General features: G+C 46.2%; 1 protein-coding gene across 19 annotated transcripts in view; it reads right to left on the reverse strand.

The window, feature by feature from the left end:
* The window catches only part of EPB41L3 (erythrocyte membrane protein band 4.1 like 3), a 112582-nt gene that overhangs the window by 45895 nt on the left and 43588 nt on the right, over window positions 1-23099 (reverse strand). For all 19 annotated transcript variants that reach the window (XM_064150170.1, XM_064150168.1, XM_064150166.1 and 16 more), the window contains exons 3-6: window positions 19665-19862; window positions 5307-5411; window positions 2780-2822; window positions 264-339 (exon numbers count right to left, since the gene is read on the reverse strand). In XM_064150170.1, the coding sequence (XP_064006240.1) occupies window positions 264-339; window positions 2780-2822; window positions 5307-5411; window positions 19665-19862 (422 nt within the window). The remainder of the gene's footprint in view (window positions 1-263; window positions 340-2779; window positions 2823-5306; window positions 5412-19664; window positions 19863-23099) is intronic.

The raw sequence follows: 23099 nt of genomic DNA on the forward strand, positions 1-23099 counted from the left end.
AGGGAGAGGGTTCATAGAGTGCCTCTGGCACTAATGTGGTGGTCAGTCCAGCCTGATCTTTGACGAGGTTAAGCTACACAAAGCTCAGAGGACAGACACTGTTCACAGTGTCCATTCTGCCAAGGCACTGCATATTTTCCAGAGGCTCATAAGAGGAAGGAAGCCAACAGGAATACAAAGCATTCCTTTCCTTGGATAATTAGAGTGTAAATGCTACTACAGTTCTGAAGCCACTTCGGGAAGACATTTAATGTTTTAAACACCTGGTAATATCTTCAGATAGCTGTGCAGGGTCTGGAGGGTAGAACTTCACATTGAATGCAAACTGCCAAGCACCACCTGGAAAAGAACAGAGAGTGGCTGAAAGGACACTGTCAGTACAAAGGGGGCTGCTCATGCTCTTTGATAGCAGCAGACTTCAAATGCCTCAATCAAATAGCACAGAAGATCAGGATTTAGTACCTTTTCCCCATACATAATTTTGAAGATATTACTTATCCCACTCACAATTACACTATTAGATTAGATCTTGCAGCTCTTCTCTTATTTAGTAAGATTTGCACCCAAGGGAGACTCCTCAGGGAGCAAGAATTTATTTCTAGCACTGAAGAAATCCCCTCAGCCTGAAAACAATGCTTACTGAATTATCCATCTAAAACCACAGCCTATCCAAAGCTTTAAAACTCAACAACCCAAACCCCAGGGGTTCTGGAAACTCCATAAGCCAGAGCTGGAACGAAATCTGGAGGTGATGTGCTGAGGTCTGCTTGCTCAAACCAGCTCACAGTACCTTCTCAGAGTGTTGCTGCCTCAGCACATTGCTGCCATCTCCAGAAAAAAATAGATCATTGTGGAGGTAAATTGGCAAGGACAAGCAGAGAGACCAGAAAACTACAGAACACTGGGCAACTGGTGCTGAGTGATCTTGGTTTAGTGGGGGGCTGGGCAGTGTTAGGTTAATGGTTGAACTTCATGATCTTTGGAGGTCTTCTCCAACCTTACTGATTTTGTGATTGTAAGTTTAGGTGACCCATGGGATGGATATCAGTTTGCACCACCATAGTTTGGGAAGCTTTTCTTGGAGCATTAGCTTTAAATCATAGAATGCTTTGGATTGGAAAAGACCTTTACAGATTACTTCAGTTCAAATCCCTTCAGTCAGCAGGTCCATCTGCAACAAGAGCAGGTTGCTCAGAGCCCCAAACAACCTGACTTGGAATGATTCCAGTGGTCCAGTGGTTCCATGGTTCTGAAGGTTGTTTTCCAGCTATAGTGATTCTGTGATTCTATGGGGCACCTACCACATCTCTGGGCAACCTGGGGCAGGGTCTCACTGACCTCAGCATAAAACATTTCCTTCTCTTTAGTCTGAATCTCCTTCTTTTAGATTAAACCCATCACCCCTTGCCCTGTCACAACAGGCTCTGCTAAAAAGTCTCCCTAACTTTCCTTTAAGTCCTGAAAGCCACAAGAAAGTCTCTCCAGAGCCTTCTCTTCTACAGGCTGAACAACCCCAAATCTCTCAGCCTGTCCACAGAGTAGAGGGGTTCCAGTCCTTGGATCATGTTTCTGAAAATAACTCTGGTGGAAATGTTTGGTCACTCATACTATGTGGGGAAGCTTCCCAGACAGTGTCAATTAACCCTCTGAATCTTGCAGAGGGAGATGATTCATCTGCCAGTCCTGACCCAACAAATGTGAACCACCAGCTGTGCTTGTTTTGTGAAAGCACAAGTGTCACAAGAGATCATTCTCAAGAAGAAAAGGCACTGTTGAGGTTTTCCTGCCCAAAGAAGTCACAGGGATGCAGACAAGAGGCAGGTTGAATTGTGTGCCTGCCAGTCTCAAGATTTTTCCTTGGAGAGGTTTCTAAATTCAACCACTGAGAGGTTTAAAATATTCATGTGAAGCAGAAAATTGTCTGAATGGTCATTTTAGGAGCAAAGTTGAGGCTTCTGGAAGACAGGAAGGGAAGATATTTTAGCTGAAGTGCCCTCTTTGCATCAGTGGAGTATTTTACAATGGGGCAGGAGCCACTGGATATGATACCAACGTCAGTAACACAGAGAAGGAATTCAGATACGTGGCTCAAGTCCCTAAGGTTACCTTGCTTAATGTCAGACTTTGGGTTCTTGCATCTCTGCAAATGTCAAGTTGTTTTCAGTGATGCAAGTTCACGTGCTGGGAGCCTGAGGAACTGCCTGCACTCATTATGGGATAAAACACAATCACAGAATCATATGGGTTGGAAAAGATCATTGAGTCTAACCATCCTCTCACTCTGCCATGACTGGTGCTAGACCATGTCCCTAAGCACCACATCTCTGTGTCTTTGAAACACCTCCAGGGATGAGGATTCAACCAGATCCCTGCACAGCCTCTTCCAGTGTGTGAGAATTGTTTCAGTGAAGAAGTTCCTACTAACATCCAACCTAAACCTCATGTGGTACAACTTGAGGCCACTTCCATTTTTCTTATTACTAGGGAGAGGAGACTAATCTCCACCTGGCTTCAACCTTCTTTCAGGGAGTTGTAAAGAGTGAGGTCTTATTTCAACCTCCTTTTCTCCAGGCTAAACAACCCCAGTTCCCTCAGCTGCTCCGTAGAAGACTTAAGAGATGCTCAGTGCCACAGGGTTTTGCCATCAGCACAAACACTTGATGGCACTTTAAGGAAGAAAGGCTTTTTCATGCAGGCTTGTGAGATCCTGATATACCAGGATGGAAGTTTCCCAGCCCCCCACCCTGATAGAAAACAACACAACCAATAACACACTTACTTCGGATCTGCTTCTTGATTTCCTTGGCAGGGTCCAACCAATTCTGCAAAGAAAATGGTTCTTTTTTTTTTCAGTTTGAATGAGAAAACACAACAAATATTATTTTAAAGCAGTGCTATGAGTCAGAGCAAAAGTCTGCAACCCCTCCCTCCATGGAGCAGCAGTAGGAAGGAGGAACACTTAACTTCCAAGATGTGGACCTGAGTAGAAGAAGGATTTTTATTGACCTCCTTGCCATCATGAAAATACACAGAATAATCACAGTGATACGTAGATGTCAAGGATGGATGCCAAGAAGTGGATGGAACTCCTTGGGAAGAGCTTGGGTTCTTTTTGCTCTGCTGCTGCTTTGTCCTCTAAGAGAATCAATTGGTTATTTAAACAGTCTATTATCTAGACATTAAATGAAACAGATATTTAACCAGCATTTAAAATGTGTCACGCAGCCCAGAACAAAAAGTTCACCTCCCCTTGGAAAGTTCCAAAGAAAGATAAACAAATAAATGAGGGGGGGTAGAAAACAACCCTGTACTAAAGAAATATCAAACAAGCAGAACACAACAATCCTCCCCCAACAAAAACAATCACTTTGCAGCTGTCCAAACTGGGTGTGTGGTGCAAAATAGGAGGGTGAAAAGCTCCAGCTCTTGCTGTGCACACCAGCACACCATGCACCAAGGAATTAAAGCTGCATCAGCATCTCTGTTTTCAAAGACAATATGTGACAGATAGTGTCTGGATGGAAGTTCTCTGGCAGAGGATTGAGGTGACTGGCTAAGTATTTTGACATTAAAAATAGGCATGTTATTGGTCAATAAATGTAGTGGCCAGCAGTCATTTCTGTTAGCTGTTTAGCTCTGCAAAGTATCTGGTGGTCTATAAATGTTTAGTGCTTCTAACCCATCTGTTAATACTAAATAAATTCTTCTCTTTCCAATACAGGAAAGCACATCTGGCTGGAAATGGACTTAAACATCTGCTAAACTTCTACCACAACTCAAAACTACACATATGCTAAAGTGTTATCTTGCACCAAGGGTCTGCTTAAATGATTTCCTGAACCAAATCCCAAATCCTCACATTTAGAAGTCTGGGAGACAAAGAAGAAAGGGAGACAAAAAGACTTATTTGTATCACGCAGAACTGAAATGAATGGAATCTTAAAATGGTCTGGGTTGGAAGGGACCTCCAAAGTTCATTTAGTTCAACCCTCTCAGCAGTAAGCAGGGACATCCTCAACTAGATCAGGTTGCCTGGAGCTCTGTCAAGCCTCACCTTGAATATCTCCAGGGATGGGGCCTCAACCACCTCCCTGGACAACCTGTTCCAGTGTTCTACTACCCTCATGGTAATGACTGTTGTGTGAACAAGTCATCAACACTTAAAGGAGCAGCAACAGCTCATGTTCCGTCAGGGAAAGAGCATTCAAGCCATGCAAAGCACAAGCACCTTCAGCTGGTGTGGTCTGCTGGGCAACTACTCATATTCCTCAGAGGTTCTGGTGCTGCCTTCTTTCAAAGCATTTATCTTAGAACCCCAAAATCACACAGAATGTTTTAAATTGTCCTTTGATATTCTCTCATCATAACATGTCCAAAATAAAAAAAATATCTCTGTTTCTCACCCATAGGTTAGATCACCTCGGACATTTAATAGGCAATTCATACTGAAGTTCAAATGCAGAGAAGCAGATTGTGATTTACTGCTGCTACAAACTACTTCTGAAGACCAGTGTCTTTGGTTGAAGCAACAGTAAGCACAGGATCACTGATATGGAGCATTGCAAATTAGACAGATATAAAAATCATAGAATGGCTTGGGTGAGAAGAGATCTTCCAAGATGATCTCATCTAATCCCCCTGCAGTCAGCAGGGACATCAACAACCACATCAGGCTGCTCAGAATCTCATCCAAACTGCCCCAGAATGGTTGCAGGGATGAGGCTTCTACCATTTCTGGGCAAACTATGCCAGGGTCTCATCACCCTCATTTTAAACAATTTCTTCTTTCTCTCTTGTCTCAATCTCCCTCTTTTAGTTTATACCTATCACCCCTTGTCCTGTCACAAAAAGCTCTCTCAAAAGATAGTCTCCATCTTTCTTACTGTCACCCTAACGTGAAGATAAAGCCAAGACTCAAGGCCTTGCTTTACCTAAGCAGTTAGCAGAAGTCAATCAAGCCCTGCCTGCCTGTATCCCAGCCACAGTATTAGTAAGCTATATTTTAATGCTATTGTTTAATAGTCTATCTATGCAAATCTGATGGCAGTCATGACATAAATCATAAAAGAAAGGGAAGCAGTGAGATGATGAAATTCTTTCATGCCACAAACTGCCAGAGAAGAGGGAAGCCAGGGAAACATGGGGGATGCTCTTGAGAAGCTGCATTATGACAGCTCAAGTCATCTATATGTGGAACTTGCCAAGGAAGATAAAAACAGCTCCTGGACTGTTTGAAATAGTCTGGAGGTGTCTTGGGGAGTTCTGACGTCCACACACCAGAAGGCAGCCAGGGCTTTGTGAGTTACCTTTTGGTTTTCTGTGTCTCTGTAGGTCAGCCCAAAGTAGTCTTTTTCCAGGAGGTTCAGGTGCTCACAGACTTTGTCGAACAGGACTTGACCTCTGGAACGTTTCTGTGGGAAATGAACAAGGAAAACCATAAAAGCACTTCCACAAGATGAAGTCACACCAGGAATAATCCTCAAAATAACCCCAAAATAATCCTCAAAGCAGTAACTCCAAAACGATTTAATTCTACTCCTGTGTCTTTCAAACTTGTTGACCTGAAGCTTCGTAACTATCAGCTGGATGAGGGAAATATGCTTTATATGGACGTCCAGGTCTTCTTGTGGAGTTAAAAGTCAGTCAGAATATGCCATGGGTTGAGTTTGAAGGAGAAGATCTCTCATATCCTTCAGAAATTGCAACTTCAAATGCACACTGAAGTGGTATTCTCCACAAACCAGAGTGTTCTTAGTGTGCAATGGGAGCAACCAACGATGGTACAAACTATTCCTGGTCATGGACCACCAGAGCTGTTACCGAGGGGTGATCACTGGAGGAAAAACCAAACATGGAGATCTTTTTGGCTCTGGTAACAATGTGGACTGATTCCAAGATCTTTTTTTTTGTCTAATATATTGGAAACACAGTAACAACATCTGCAGAAATCACTACAAGAGCCCAGTATCTCAGTAGGAACATGGGTGAGTAGGAAAATAGCTTTCCAGTGTCCCACTAACCTTCTTTACTGCTGACACTACTGATGAGAAGATCTCACACTCCACCATGAAGCTTATGCTAAGGACCCAGTCCTTAGCAGAGGCTTCATAGTATCTTTGGTATTGGATTCTGAAAATTCAGGTCATCTGAGTTCTCAGTGTTACATGTGACACTGAGACAAAATAGCCCGAAAACCAACACAGAACTGTCTCAGGAAACCACACCTGCCAGTGTTGAGAGGCAGCAATCATCATAGATCACAGAATCATTTAGGTTGGATCTTCAAGTCCAGCTGTTAACCCAGCACTGCAAGGTCACCACTAAACCACATCTACATGGCTTTGAAACCCCTCTAAGGATGGGGACTCTACCACTGCTATGGGCAGCCTGTTCCCAGGACTTGACAACCCTTCAGGAAAGAAATTTTTCCTGATGCCCAACTTAAACCTCCCCTTGCACAACTTAGGGCTGATTCTTGTCCTATTGCTTCTTCTTCAGGGAAAGAGACCAACCCCCACCTGGCTCCAACTGCATTTCAGGGAGTTGTAGAGAAAGAGAAGGTCTCCCCCAAGTCTCTTTTTCTCCAGGTTTAACAACCCCAGCTTCCTCAGCTGCTCATCATAAGACCTGTACTGTAGGACTCTAAACAACTCAGAATTTCTTGGGCCACTGTTTCAGTGCTGCCTGCTTCTCTAAGCTAAAGAGAAGTCCTCTTCTCCTGGCTAAACAGCCTCAGAAGTCCCAGTCCCTCCTCACAGAGATGCTCCAGCCCCCTCTGCATTTTTGCAGCCTTGACTGGACTTTCTCCAATATTTCTCTGTCTCTCTTGAACTAGGAAACTCAGTACTGGACCCAGGACTCTGATGTGGCCTCACTAGGGCAGAGTAGAGGGGGAAGAGAGCCTCACCCTATCTTCTTTGTGCACCCCAGGACACCATTAGCCTTCTCAGCAGAGCAGCACATTGCTAACTTACAGTGAATTTGTCAGCACACTCACAGGTTCTTCTCCTTGGGGCTGCTTTGCAGCAGGACAATCCCTTCACCTGTACTGGTGCAGGAGTTTATTCCTCCCCAAGTGCAGGACTCCACATTTACCATTGTTGAACTTCATGAGGTTCCCCTCTGTCCAATTCTCCAGCCTGTCCAGGTCTTGCAGAAGGCAGCACAGCCTGGCAGAGAATCAGTCACTCCTCCCAGTCTGGTACCACCAGCAAAAATCCAATCCTCTGTCTGACAGATTCCTCCTTGGAGCTGCAATTCTGCATGGGGATTGTATCTCAGCAAGACCAAGGAGCCTCTGATCTCAGAGGGTTTCAAGGCATTGGCCAGGCAATGCCCATAGCTGGCCTGACCTATTATCCTGCTTGATCCAGGTGCCTCCCCAGTTCCTTCCAGCATTGATACTGGGCTCCTCACGCACCTTTGTGTAGATACTATGAGGTTAATTTCTGTGTACCTGACTGAAGTGTAGTGTGCCAGTCTACTCTCCTACTCTATTTTCACTCATGAGCAGATTACCTTCCTCTCCCCAGTAGGGAACAAGGATGAAGAGCTGAAGTGCATGAAGAAGCCCTCTCAGCTTCCTGGAAATGAAAGCAATTGCAGCCTTCCAAGTGTCGCATTTTGGAGAGGTTCTATTTTTGCATCCAATGCTGCAGTCTCATGTGGATGCAAAACGCTGAGCCAGGGCTGGCTGCAGCATGCAGGTGGGAAAGAATTTCCTGCCTGTTATCAACTGCAGGAGGTCACATTCAGAAAGAGTCTCACAGCCAAAGAGATACAACAGGATTTGTTTGGGCCACCAATAACCATCAAGTCCACCGTGTGAATAACTGCAAGGTCAGGACACATCATGAAATGAAACTTCACCTCCCTTTCTGCTCAGTCAAGGAGCACAGCAAGATGAGTAAGTAAAATTACAGAACTGTTTTGGTTGGGAAAGACCTTTAAGATCATCAAGCCCAACCATTATCTAACTCTACCATGCTGCTAAAGCACGTCCCTTAGCACCACACCTGCGTGTCTCTGAAACACCTCCAGGGATGGGAATTCAACCATCTCCCTGGGGAGCCTGTTCCAGGGTTTCAGAACCCTTTCAGTCCTTCTACGGTCCAACCTAAACCTTTCTGATGCACTTTTAGGCCATTTTCCCTCATTCTATCACTTGTAACTAGGGAGAAGAGACTAACCTCCACCTCACTCCCACCTCCTCTCCGAGAGTTGTAGAGAGTGAGAAGGTCTTCCCTCAGCCTCCTTCTCTCCAGACTAAAAGTAACATATTTAAAAGAGAAAGGGTTTGTGCATAGCTGTCCACGAGGACACATCTTCTTCCTCAAGAGTTGTCAAGGTCTGGAACTGGCTGCTCAGGGAGGTGGTAGAGTGCCCATTCCTGGAGAGGCTTAAAAGCTGCGTAGATGTGGTGCTGAGTGACATAGTTTAGTGGTGACCTGGCAGCGCTGGGTTAACGGTTGGACTCAAAGTTCTCTTCCAATAAAAATGATTCTATGATTCTAATGAGTTTGGGGTTCTTTTTGTTTGTTTTTTTTCCTGAGATTGGCCATATTTTCATGTGAATTGGGTAATTCATGAGGAAAGAATGAGAAAGTGTGTTGTCAGGAGGTTGGAATTCAGCAATTCGGAGGCTCAGCTGGGGGAATTTAAGGGAAAAGAGTTCTCATTGTGACGATGAGTCCAAAGTGTTCCCAAAAACCAGTTAATCATTGACAGTGACAGAATCACAGAATGTTAGGGGGTGGAAAGGACCTCAGAAGATCATCTAGTCCAACTCCCCTTGTCAGATCGGGATCAACTGTGTAGTAGGTCACACAGGAATGTGTCCAGGCAGGTTTTGAATGTCTCCAGAGAAGATTTCTCAACTTCAATCACTTCCCTGGTCTTGCTGACCACACTATACCTGAGCCAGACCACAATGCTGTCAGCCTTTTGGCCACTTGGACACACACCGGCTCATCTTTACCTCCAAGTCCACACTATACCTGAGCCAGACCACAATGCTGTCAGCCTTTTGGCCACTTGGACACACACCGGCTCATCTTTACCTCCAAGTCCACACTATACCTGAGCCAGACCACAATGCTGTTATAGCCTTTTGGCCACTTGGACACACACTGGCTCATCTTTACCTCCAAGTCCACACTATACCTGATCCAGACCACAATGCTGTTATAGCCTTTTGGCCACTTGGACACACACCGGCTCATCTTTACCTCCAAGTCCACACTATACCTGATCCAGACCACAATGCTGTCAGACTTTTGGCCACTTGGACACACACTGGCTCATCTTTACCTCCAAGTCCTTTTCTTCCTGGCCAAATGTGAGAGGATTTAAGAACCTGGCAATTTCAGGTGCAAAAGGGTATTGTATGAAAAAGCTTTCTCTTTGTTTCTTTTCAGTGTGCACGCATTTGACGCAAGGAAATGCTGTTGGTGCTGCAGTCACACACCTGCAGCCAGTGTCAATGACATTGTGTAACATGACATCGTTGTTATCAGGGCCAACCTTCCTTAATGCCCTTTGAGCCTGCAGTCCTCAAAAGCCAGCACTAATCTAAAAAAACTGCTAAATCCCAGTAAGAAGATTGGTGACCTAGTCCTGATTCTGGCATCGACCCAAATGAGGGGGTTTGCCTTCTGTAGCAGAGATCACATCAGGGCTGGCATCACACAGGCTCTGAGAGTTTGCACTTTGAGGAGAAATTTTCAGGTTGAGGACAAAGCAGATGAGCACAAGGGGCACCTGAGAAATAACAAGGAACATATCTATACATGGGAGAGTAACAGCCACGGCTACGTATGCACTAGGGCTAGAGAGCTACCTGACAAATGTGGTGACAATCAAATGCGTGGGCACTCCAAGAGCATCAGCAGAAGTCATGCTGTAGAAGTTGAGACCTGTTAACAGCTTGCAAGCCCTGCTCTGTGATCGTGGCAAAAAGAGTGGATGCTATTCCTCAAAAGGCAGCTTGATTCTCAGCACACCCATTAGTCTCACACACAACCCCTCACTCCAGCAAGTGTGGAGTGTGTCCACAAAAGTGCAGCAAAGCCAACGACGTGTCTGGAGAACAAGTCTTGTGAGGAGCAGCTGAGGGAACTGGGGTTGTTTAGTCTGGACAAAAGGAGGCTCAAGGGAGCCCTTCTGGCTCTCTGTATCTCCCTAAAAGAAGGCTGGAGACAAGTGGGAATCAGTCTCTTCTCCCAAGGAACAAGGGACAGTACAAGAAGAAACAGCCTCAAATTATGTCAGGGGAAGTTTAGGTTGGACACAATGGAAAACTTCTTCCCTGAAAGGGTTGTCAAGTCCTGGAACAAGCTGCTGAGTGCATTGGTGGAGTCCCCATCAGTGGAGGGGTTTCAAAACCACGTAGTTGTGGTGCTGAGGGACATGGTTTAGTGGTAGACTTGGCAGTGCTAGGCTACTGGTTGGATTCAATCACCTTAAAGGTCTTTCCCAACCAAAATGATTCTGTGATTCCATGATGTGCTAAATCCTGACATTGAATAATGAACCTTATTCCATGATTTTGGAGGCTGTTCAGGGAAAGTACCTCCCTTGCTCAGCTTCTTAGAAAACAGCTGGTTTGGGCTTGGATTTTAACCAGATGTGCAGCTGATCTATTGGCTTAATACCTCCTGATTGCCCCACTGCCTCCTGCAAGACACCCTGTGGGAAGTTGAGTGGGTCTCCTGGGGTTTAATATAGCAGCTGAAGCTTTCCCATGGCAGTTATAAATCATGGAATCAGATTTGTTTTGGTTGGAAGACATTTTAAAGACCATCAAGTCCAATTGTCAGTGAAGCACTGCCAAGTTCACCATTAAACCATGTCCCTCAGCATGACATCTACATAGCTTTGAGACCCCTTCAGGGACTGAGGCTCCACCACTGCCCTGGGCAGCCTGTTCCAGTGCTTGACAATCCTTTTGGGGAAGAAACTGTTCCTCAAGTCCAACCTAAACCTTTCCTGGTGCAAATACAAATATTTTCCTTATTCTATCTATACTTGGGTGCACTCAGCAAACACATCTGCCCCATGAGTGCTAACGATGCAGCAGCCCAGCAACAACACAGCGAGGGGAACCAACCAGTAACAGAAATAGCTCCTGGCATCTATCAACAAAAATCAAGCATAAACACTTAGTTTATTTTCAGCTAAAAAAGGGCTCTGCTGTCGACATAGTCCGATTTAGCACGTAATCTCGCCATCTGAACTCAAAAACCAGAGAGCTCTCCCTGACCTACATTGCCAGGCTGGGCTGAAAAACCAGAAATAAATCACACAGAAAGATGCTCTTCAAGTAGGAGAGGCAGAGTGATGATCAAGCTTTGAGATTTTGGGTACCTTGGACAGGATTAAACCATCAAGGTTGGGGCTGTCAAGCGAAATGGCACAGCCTGTGCTTCAAGCTTTGTTCACTTCAGGTTAAAACTCATTTCTGCTAGAGGAAGATAAACCCTGAGAGACAGATCTTGCTGCTCATCAAGCAGGTGTGTCCTCAACACCCAGCCTCATCCTGAATAGTTGGTTCATGGTATCAACAGAGAGGAATAAGTAAAGATAAAAGCAGCCTAAGGGGCACTGCATGGAACCCAGCTGGAGAAGTCACCCATGTGAGGTGTGAGGGCTTTAAATAGAAGCTAATATCTTCAGGAGGTAATAATCAAGTGAAGAGTGGCTTAGTTTTGGTCTGGAAGCAGCAACTTCAAGCGTTAAGGTGGGGACACTACCTATAAAATGGGAGCAACTAGTAACAGAGCTGGAGATTAAATCAAATGGCTCAGCTGGGAGCTGGAGCAGGTAACAGGCACTTGAGTAACACAGAAGCAGGGCAGGAAATGTGACAAAATGCCAGGAGGCTTGGCAAAAGCATGACCTGAAATTCAGCAGCTTCTCTGGAAGGATGACATATTCATCAATGACCTGGAAGAAGGGACAGAGTGAACTCTCAGCAAGTTTGCTGAGGATAGAAAACTGGGAGGAGTGGTGACACCTCGACACACTGCGCTGTCATTCAGCAACACCTGGACAGCTTGGAGAGCTGGGCAGAGGGGAACATCATGAAGCTCAACAAGGGCAAGTGTAGGGCCCTGCCCCTGAGAAGGCATAACTCCCTGCACCAGTACAGGTAAGGGGCTGACCTAGCTCCAAGGAGAAGGATCTGGGAGTGCTGATGGACAGTAAGTACCCCATCAGCCAGCAGTGTGCCCTTGTGGCCAAGGAGAGGAATGGTCTGCTGGTGTGCACTAATAGGAGCATGATCAGCAAGTCAAGTAAGGTTCTCCTCCTCCTCTTCACTGCCCTGGCGAGGCTCACATCTGGAGTACTGGGTCCATTTCTGGGCTCCCCAGTTCAAAAAAGACAGGGAGACAGGGAGTTACAAGAGAGAGTCTAGTGGAGGAGAGAGTCTAGAGGGGCTGGAGCATCTCTGTGAGGAGGAAAGGCTGACAGACCTGGAGCTGTTCAGCCTGGAGAAGAGCAGCCTCAGAGGGAATCTGATCAATGCTCATCAGTATGTATTTGGTGGGGACCAAAAGGATGGTGGCAGACACTTTTCAGTGGTGCCCAGTGACAGGACAAGGGGCAATGGGCACTGACTGGAACCCAGGAGGTTCCATCTGATAATGAGGAGAAAATTCTTTGCTGTGAGGCTGCTTGATCCCGGAAGCAGGATGCCCAGAGAGTCCATAGAGTCTCCTGCTCTGGAGAGACTCCAACCCTACCTGGACACTGTGATCCTGGGCTACCTGCTAACCTGCCCCGGGTGACCCTGCTTTAGCACAGAGGTTGGACTAGATGATCTCCAGAGGTCACTTCCAACCCCCATCATGCAGGGATTCTGTGATAAGTATGAGGTAGATGGTGAAACAAGACACATTGTCCAGAAATAGCAGGACCATTCAAAATCTGAGCATCTGGTTTGGGAAGAGAAAAGGGTGAGCAATGAACTTAATCTGCTGGTTGTGATTTACATTCCAGTAGTGCTTAAAAACATGTGTGAAGGCTGGGTGCTGGCAGCATCAGACACCTGAGTAAGAATCAGGAGGCTCTCTGGGGTGAGGATCATCCCAGGTAACGAGCCTGAAGAAGAGAAATGTGGAGGGGATTGATGCAGTGTCCTTAGCGAGGCCACTGGCAAGGATGGACCCCTTGCACCAACATAGCTCTATCTGTGGTAAAAGATCCTCCTCTCCTGGGCTTCTGCAGACAGGTTAACCTTGTAGGATTAGATTTGAGTGTGCATGACTAAAAATCCTGTTCAAAACTTCACCAGATGGAGAACATGCTCCTGCTGCCTGGCTCGTGTCCAACCGATGCACCAAGGGAAGGCAACTAGAGTCAATGTCTCACTGGGAGGTTAGGAGCTCCTCATTTAGTCCCTAGAAAAGGCAGTTTCAGGGCAGCTGAAACAGTTTGTCAATCTAGGTTGACCCTTCTCAATGGCTTTCACCATTCTGAAATATGGCCAGCAACCACAAAGTAGAAATACAAAGGTTTTTTTTGGTCTGCTAACCCCATCAGCATTTCACTGCCCAAATCATTTCCAGAAAGCATTAATGGAAGGCAGGAGATGAGAGGACTGCATGCAGAAAATGGATGTGGAGAGGACATGCACAAACAGGGAGTCCTCACCTCTGTCTATGGCTACCCCAAAGGAAATTGTGGAGACATTGGTTCTGGTCTCTTCTCAGAGGTAATTAGTGACAGAACAACAAGGAATGGCCTCAAGCTGCAGCTGGGTAGGTTTGGACTAGACATTAGGAAACATTTTTTCCCAGCAAGAGTGGTCAGGTCTTGGAATGGGCTGCCCCAGAAGGTGGCTGAGTTGCCAACCCTGGATGTGCTTAAAGGTAATTCGGATATGGAGCTTGGGGATATGGTCTAGGATGAACCTTGTAGAGTAGGGTTACAGAATGGACTTGGTGATCATGAGGGTCTTTAACCTGAATGTTTCTGTCATTCTGTTTGGGGGGGATTTCTGTTATTTTAAACTTTGGGCATATAATTTGATTATGACCACATCCTCTGCTCTGCCTAAAGGTGAGATTGAAAGCCCAATCTACGTTTCCTCAGCACAACTTGGTGTTGAGTCTTCTTTCTTCTCCACTCTCTGTAAAATAGTTGAATATTAACTGAGGAGAGCCCAGGAGACTCCAGCTGGCTCATGGCTTTGCTATGTGTTTCCACCAAGGTTACGAGCCCTTTACCCTGGACACCACACAGCCCAGCTGCTCTCAGCTGCCAGGAGCTGTGGGGAAACTCTTCTCCTCTCCTGGCCCAAGCCCCTAAGTACCACACCAGCATCCTCCTTCCACCCTGAATCACTTCCACAAGGCCAGGCTCAAGCTAAAATGACTTTAAGATTTCTTTGGTGAACCAATGGGATGCAGGGCAGCTTGGAAACACCTCCAGGAATGGTGACTCAATCACCTCCCTGGGCAGCCCATTTCAATGTTTGAGAACCCTTTCAGTGAAGAAGTTTCTTCTGATAACCAACCTAAACCTCCCCTGATGCAACCTGAGGCTGTTTCTTCTTGTTCTATCACTTGTTACTAGGGAGAAAAGACCAACACACACACCTTGCTCCAGTCTCCTTTCAGGGAGCTGCATGGAGTGAGAAGATTTCACCTCAGCTTCCTTTTCTCCAGGCTCAACAACTCTGATTCCCTCTTCTCCAGACCCTTCACCAACTTTGTTGCTCTTTTCTGGACCCACTCCAGGACCTCAACATCCTTGGAGGGGGAGGCCCCAAAACTGAACTCAGTATTCAGGGTGTGGTGTCACCAGTGCAGAGTCCAGGAGGACCATCACTTCCCTGGCCCTGGTGATTGTATACATTTTAAGCCCTTGCCAGTGCTAACTACTAATATTTTAACAATATTAATAACCATAACAGCAACAACAACAGAATGATGAAAATAGCAACAATAATATCCCTAACAACACCAACAGTATCATCATCACCCCCATCATCATCATAACTACTACAGGGAGCTGAAACATTTTGTCTCAGTTACCAAATTGAAAGAAAAGACCTTTTTCTGCTCAGTCTCACAGTTGATGATTACGAGCTTGCCAGCATCGCTATCAACTTCCAAACCATTAAGCTTCTTGAGCTGACAACTATTTTAACTCATAAAGAGCAACCCAGAGTATTTTGCAAGCCTGAAGAGCTGTGTATTAGCTCTGTTCAGCTGGAACATATTCAGACTCCTACTGACATGTGTCAGGTAACATAGATCTTAACCAAATCCTCTGGCTAATCTAAGTCAGCCCTAATTAGCAGGTCTGGGGACAGAAAACATTCCGAGTGATGCCGCTGCTGCATCTCAGTCCTGCCACAGTCACCAAAACACATCCTCAGGAAGGAATCAAAAGCTAAACCACATCTCCTTCTATTAAGTGAACTGAAATGTAAGGGAAAGGAGTGGGTCAAAAGGAAAAGGCTTCTTAAAAAAGATCCCCTCTTGGGCTCAGTAATGAGTTTCACATGGAAAGTCACTTGCAGGAGGCTGTGTGGAATTCATTAAACAATTAAAACGTGCAGGGGGTAATGAAACTGGATCCTTCAGAGTGCATCTTATTACAGAAGTTTTCTCCCTGACCTTAAAATCTACCTCAAAACAGAGGGGAAATTCAGGGCTGTTGAACTTCCTGTGTGGGTCCACCCTGAGATGGAGAAAAGTGAGGTGGGATGATGTGTAGGGAGAGGACAATGGGGCTGTGTGGTCCTCCCAGTGCCACACAGAAACCCAGAAGGGATTTTCAACAAGAGGTAGTTTTGCAAGCCAGGAAAAGAAAGTCACCACTCTCTTTTCTGGCAGTGAGATTTTTTCTCTCCTTTCTTCTCCATTTCACTGCTTTTTCTCTGCTCTTCAAATCAACCAACTTTAACTCCTTATTTTTTAAGGCACGGTCGATGTTCTTTCACTTTTTAACAGGAAAAGGGAAAATCCATGTGGAACACAATATTCCATGCCCATTTTTGTCTCCAAAAAGGAGCACTCAGAATCACAGAACTATTTAGGCTGGAAAAGGCCTCTAAGACAATGAAGTCCAACCATTAACTCAGCGCTGCCAAAGTCACTGCTAGACCATGTCCCTCAGCACTACATCTACACAGCTTTTCAATCCCACTAGGGATGATGATTCCACCACTGTTCTGGGTAGGCTGTTCCAGGACTTGACAACCCTTTTCCCCCCTGGGGAAGAAATTGTTCCTCATATCCAACCTTAAACTTCTCTGTTGTAACTTGAATCTGTTTCCTCTTACCTTGTCATTTGCTACAAAGGAGAACAGACCGACAGATACTTGTGCAGTGCAAAAAGGGACCTGTTCGTGGAGTCATAAAAGTTTTGGATTGGAAAGGACCTTTAAAGGTCACCTAAGTTCAAACCCCGTGCAGTCAGCAGGGACATCTGCAACTAGAGCAGGATACTCAGAGCCCCAAACAACCTGACCTGGAAGGATTCCAGCAATGGGGCTTCTACAACTGCTCTGAGCAACCTGGGCCAGGATCTCACTATCCTCAGCTTAAGAAATTTCTTCCTTTTCTCTCTCTTTTAGTTTAAACTCATCACCCCCTGTCCTGTCACAACAGGCCTCACTCAGAAGTCTGTCTCTAGCTTTCTTTTTTGCCCCTTAAAGTACAATGAAGGTACCAGATCAGGTTTGTGCTCAGGTACCACATAACAAGCAGAAATAATGAATTTCTGAGTTTCTTCCATTTTAAGAAAGGGGTTTCAAGTGCTGTAGTACAACTAAGCCATTTCTAGGATTTATTTCCCTTCTCTTCTCTCTCTGCCCCATCTCCACTTTCTGTGCTCAACACCACTGCATTTTAATGAGGAGATGGAGTGGAACCAGCTGCCATCCCCTCCCTTACACATAGTCTAATTTTGAAGAGTCTTCCTTAGTCAGGTTGGGATTTCCCTTCACTGTTCCTGCTCTAAGCATACACACATTACAGATGGCAAAAGGAGATCAGAAAGCTATAAAATACTCTAAATAAATGGGAAAATAATTAGGTTTGATTTTCAAAGGCTCAGCTGTTGGAGCCTGTTTGTAATTTATACTCCTCCTTCGTTCCTGTACAGCTCAGACTTTCTTATCATGCAGGACACCAGTAAATGAAAGCAAATGTTTCCATGGCAGCCTGGCTGTGGCATCTCTGCAGCCCTACATCAAACAGAGTTGCCATAGGATTCAGACAGGCTGCAGAGCACATGGAAAGCTGGAATCTCTGAAAGCATCACTGGTGTCCTCTCTTCCTCGTGTGTGGGGGTCAGATGAGGTGGGTGAGAACTGGTTAGACTCAATGATCACAGAATCACAGAATGGTTTGGGTTGAAAGGGAGCTTAAAGACCACCTAGCTCCAGCCCCCATGCCATGGGCAGGGGCACCTGCCACTAGACCAGCTTACTCAAGGCCCTGACCAACCTAGCCTTGAACAATTCCAGGAAGGGTGCACTCACAACCTCCCCAGGCAAGCTGTTCCAGTGTCTCACCACCTTCACTTAAGATCTTTTCACTGAAGGGAGACCATGTTAGATGAACCACTGTTATGCTCAGCTTTGAAGTTAGCTCCACCACATGTCCCCCTGTAGATACATCTCATGCAATATGAAAAACTCCTGCAAAATACTGAGTTACTGAATATGGTGGTGAAGATGCTTTGCATTAAATATGAAGCAAAAAAGAGGGACTTCTGGAAGAAAGGACACCAAAGAGGGTAATGGATTAACCAGAGCTGCCTCAGAAGTATCTCCAGAGATGCTCTATCCACGAGCAGAGGCAATTTGGGCTGTCAGGTCATTAACAGGATGAACACATAATTGATAAGCTGTAGGTTGTGCTCTCCTCGAGAGCAATAAGCTCCTTTAAATTATATTAATATTTCACATCTGTAAAAGCCTTTGTCATTTGCAAAGCACTCCATGGAGTAACTGATGGATTCAATAATCATCCCCAACTCCCAGACTAGAGAATTCAGTTCTGGAGGGATAAATATCTGGCCCACATCCAAGTCAAGATTCACTGACAGAGTCATTATTCTGCTCGGAATCATAGAATCATTTTGGTTGGAAAAGACCTTTAAGATCATCAAGTCCAACCATTCTCTAGCTCTACCAAGGCTGGTGCTAAGCCATGTCCCTCAGCACCACATCTCTGCATCGCTGGAACACCTCCAGGGATGGAGATTCAACCACCTCCCTGAGGAATCTGTTCTAGTGTTTGAGAGCTCTTCCAGTGAACACTGTCTCCTAACATCCACCCTACACCTCCCCTGGTGCAACCTGAGGCCCTTTCCTCTCATCTCATCACTTCTTACTTGGGAGAAGAGACCAACACCCACTTGGCTCTAGCCTCCTTTCAGGAGGTTAAACAGAGTGAGATCATCTCTCCTCAGCCTTCTTTCCTCTATACTCAACAACTCCACTTCCCTCAGCTGCTCCTGTAAGACTTGTGCTCCAGACCCTTCACCAGCTTTGTAGTCCTTCTCAGGACATGTTCTAGCATCTCAGCTTCCTTCACATAATGAGGGGCCCAAAACTGAAGCCAGTATTCAAGGTGTGGCCCCACCAGTGCTGAGCAGAGGAGGTCCTGCTAGGTTTCTAAGTTTCTGGTCCTTCTAGATGACATTGCTTTGCAGCCTTCAGTGAGCAGAAGCATGCCACCCAGACAGAGATGGAAGACAAGAACTGACAAGAAGATGACATTTCTGAATTGTGTCTATTGACTGCCATATCCCTATGCCAGGCCACCACACACACCAGAAGATGCAGTGAAGTGGGTTAAGCACAAGGAATGGGAATATTCAACATCTGATTGCCATGTGTGCTATGTCTCCCTCAGCTTTCTCTCAAGGAACTGAGGCTGAGAGACCTGGGGCTAGAGAAGAGCAGCCTGAGAGGAAATCTTCTCAATGCTTGGTAAGGGTCAACAGATGGGAGGCAAGAGGATGGGGCCATACTCTTTTCAGTGGAGCCCAGCCACAGGACAAGGGGCAAAAGGCACAAACTGGAACCCAGAAGGTTACATCTGAACATAAGGTGAAACCTTTAAGCTGAGGGTGATGGAGCTCTGGAACAGAGAGGCTGTGGAGTCTCCTTCTCTGGAGAGATTCCAAATCCTGTGTTGACGATACACTGGGCAACATGCTCACAGAACCATGGTTCACAGATCTGGTGGAGAAGGCCCTAAACTCCACCACTCTCACTTCTGCTTGCTCCTGCCTTCTCCTCTGAGTTTTTCTCATCTCACAACAGTCAGAATTACTGTTAGGACCATCCCTCAATCTGAGTCAAGGTTCAGGAGACTACAAAGGAAAGGAAAAGCCTAACAGGATCAAATCTTCTTCAGCGATGTCTGTTGCTGCAAATAATTCATCTTCTACATTCTGCTGTGGGATGTGGTGACATAAAATTGATCCAAAGTCTCTGGCTGCTCCAGCAACTGCTCGTGATCTCTCACACAGTTCAAATTTGCACAGTATCTTCAACCTCCAGAGAAAACTACAAGCACTTCTGTGCTTGGCATTGATGACATAGCAGGTCTTTCATGCTTTTCCTCAAGTCAATAAGCTAATTTCCTCTCTTTTCCTTCAGACAGACTGAAAAAAGAAGGCAAGGATGAGCTTACCTCGACCTCACAGGCATATTCTGATCCGTCCAGGAGGGTCACTTTGCACTGCATATTTTTCGGCTTCTTGACAATCTTCAGAGGAGACTTGGACAGTTTGCTCGACGATGACTTCTGCGAGAGCTTGTCGTCCTCCAGCTGCTGGTACTCCAGCTGTTTGGCACCAGCAGCAGCAAACTCCTGCTCTTTGTCTGTGGCCTGTGGAGTGAAAGCAAGCACACTTTTTAAAGGGAGATAAACCAGTTGCACCAGGGACCACACCACCCACCTGGAACCTAAGCACTGTAGTGAGCCTAAGTGTGGGGCTTGTGTGAGAAAGTTCCTGCTGGAGAGCAGACAGCAAGAAAGGGACCTGGGGGTACTGGTAGACAGTAGGCTGAAGATGAGGCAGCAGTGTGCCCAGGTGGCCAAGAGAGCCAATGGCATCCTGGCCTGCATCAGGAACAGTGTGGCCAGTAGGACAAGGGAGGTTATTCTGCCCCTGTACTCAGCACTGGTCAGGCCACACCTTGAGTGCTGTGTCCAGTTCTGGGCCCCTCAATTCAGGAGAGATGTTGAGGTGCTGGAACATGTCCAGAGAAGGGCAACAAAGCTGGTGAGGGGCCTGGAACACAAACCCTGCGAGAAGAGGCTAAGGGAGTTGAGGTTGTTTAGCCTGGAGAACAGGAGGGTCAGGGCAGACTTCACTGCTGTCTACAACTACCTGAAGGGAGCCTGTAGCCAGGTGGGGGTTGGTCTCTTCTCCCAGGCAACCAGCAACAGAACAAGGGGACACAGCCTTAAGTTGTGTCAGGGGAAGTATAGGCTGGATGTTAGGAGGAAGTTCTTCACAGAGAGAGTGATTGGCATTGGAATGGGCTGCCCAGGGAGGTGGTGGAGTCACTGTCCCTGGAGGTGTTGAAGAAAAGCCTGGATGAGGCACTTAGTGCCATGGTCTAGTTGACTGGCTAGGGCTGGGTGCTAGGTTGGACTGGATGATCTTGGAGGTCTCTTCCAACCTGGCTGATTCTATGATTTTATGACACAATCTTTGTTATGATTTCCCATATTGCTCCCAACCTTCTCTTCTCGCACCGAAATAACAGAAGCATAGAATGGTTGAGTTGGAAGTGACCCTTGAAGGTCAGCTAGTCCAACCCTCTGCAGTCAGCAGAGGCATCTGCATCTAGAGCAGGTTGCTCAGAGTCTCAAACAACCTGATTTGGAATGGGTCCAGGGACAGGGTTTCTACTACCTCTGGGCAACCTGGGAGAGGGTCTCATCAGCCTCACCATAAAGAATGTCTTCTCTCTACTCTAAATCCCCCTCCTTTAGTTTACACCCATCACCCCTTGTCCTGTCACAATAGGTCACAAGTCTCTCCACAGCTTCCTGATCGAATCACAGACTTGTTTCAGTTGCAAAAGGCCTCTCAAGATTATTGAGTCCAAAGACTGAGCTAGCACCACCATGCTCATTAAACTGTGTCCCAAAATGCCATGTCTGCAGGTTTTTTGAACACCTTGAGGCATAGTGATTTCACCACCTTCCTGGCCCCCTGTAAGTACTGAAAGGTCATCACTGAACAGTCTTCCCCTCTCTTCTCTGAGATGAAGAACTGCAGCAATCTCAGCCTGTCCTCACAGTAGAGGGCTTCCAGCCCTTGCATCATTGTTGTGGCCTCCTCTGGCTCTGCCCCAACAGGCTCATGTTTCTCCAGTGCTGAGGACTCCAGAGTCAGACCCAGCACTGTAGGAGGAGTCTCAGCAGAGCAGAGAGACAGAATCACTGCCCACCATCTGCTATTGACACTGGTGGGGATGAAGCCCAGGACAAGATTGGTTCTGGGATGTGAGGGCATATGGCTGTCTCATGTTCAGCTTTTCACCCACCAAAACAGTCCCCTGCCTGGGGACACGGAGACCTTCACAACTGCACTGAATGCAGGCATGCAGGGAGAAGACAAAAGGTTCCCTGAGCACCTAAGCAAAGGGTTAAACAAACAGGCTGAGGGCCAGCAGCCAGACACCTTTGCTGTGCAACTGGCTGAGTAATGGCTGCTAAGTAGAGGATGAGAGGCTGAGTTCTGCTCTCTGTGCATGCCTGACAAGTCCCCTGAGCCAGCGAGAAGCAGCTGCTGTTTAAAAGGCAAATATACTGCAGGAGAAAGGGGCAAGAAGAAACAAGTCCTTGTTATTTTTCTTGGGTTTATTTGTGGATCAGACTATGTGAGGAGTTGCCATCATGGAGCACAGCCTGTGGTCCTCAATGGAGCAAGAGGAAAGCCAGACTTGCTCCACAGTGGTTCACCCTTCTTAGCAACAGCCCTGTGCCACAGTCATAAACTCAGTGTGGTGAGGTTTGGAAGAGACCTCTAGGGATTATCTAGACCAACCTTCCTGCTAAATCAGGGTCACCACTGAAGGTTGCCCAGGATCACAATGTCCAGGTGTGCTAAGATTCTATCCAGAGAAGGAGACTCCACAACCTTTCTGGGCAGCCTGCTCCAGGGCTCTGGCACACTCACAGCAAAGATTTTTTCCCTCATATACAGATGGAACCTCCAGTGCTCATTGCCCCTTGTCCTCTAGCTGGGCACCAGTGAATCTTGCCCCATCCTCTTGCTCCCCACTCTTTAGCTCTTGATCAACACTGAGAAGACTCAGGCTGCTCTTTTCCAGGCTAAAGAAGTCCCAGGTCCCCCAGCCTGTCCTCCTCACAGCAATGCTCCAGGCATCTTTGGAGCCACCAATGCACTCTCTCCAGTAGCTCTTTGTTTCTCTTGCACTGGGGAGCCCAGAACTGGACCCATTACTGCAGATGTGGTCTCATTAGGGCAGAAGAGAGGAATGAGAAGTCACTCTGCTTCTTGGCAGCTGTGAGTCTGAGAGTCTCCAAACAAAAGCTCAGCTGGAGTGAAATAATACCCAATGTAATTTTAAAGTAAAATAAAACAAAACTAAACAAAATAAAATAAACCAAATTAAAAATAATAAAATAAAATAAATCAAAATAAAATAAAATGAAAAGCAACTTTCTGTTATCTTGCTACAAGGAAAAACCAAATCTGTTTTGGCTCTGAATGATTTCAGTGTGTTAAGCAACAAGAATTGTTGGAAATAAATTAATCCTCCACATCTGTTTCCATTCATTGTATCTAACAAACCTTCATGAGAATGGAGCAAATCCGTCCAAAAGCTTTAATCTGCTTTAGGACCAGCACAGCCTTGCATCACATAACCCTGAGATTCCATGCAAACAAGCTATCTCCTTCTCCTCTGCCTCTGGGTGAAGGAATGAAAGAGGAACTTGACCTGGTAGTGCTGGGTTAATGGTTGCACTCGATCTTAAAGGTCTCTTCTAAACAAAACAATTCTATCACCTTGATTTTAAGTTGCCAGCTCCCACCAAAGCCCCAGCAAAGTGCAAAGATCTGAGGCAAGCCCCACATTCCTC

Source organism: Pogoniulus pusillus, chromosome 10 (assembly GCF_015220805.1).
Source record: "Pogoniulus pusillus isolate bPogPus1 chromosome 10, bPogPus1.pri, whole genome shotgun sequence".
Lineage (NCBI taxonomy): Eukaryota > Metazoa > Chordata > Aves > Piciformes > Lybiidae > Pogoniulus > Pogoniulus pusillus.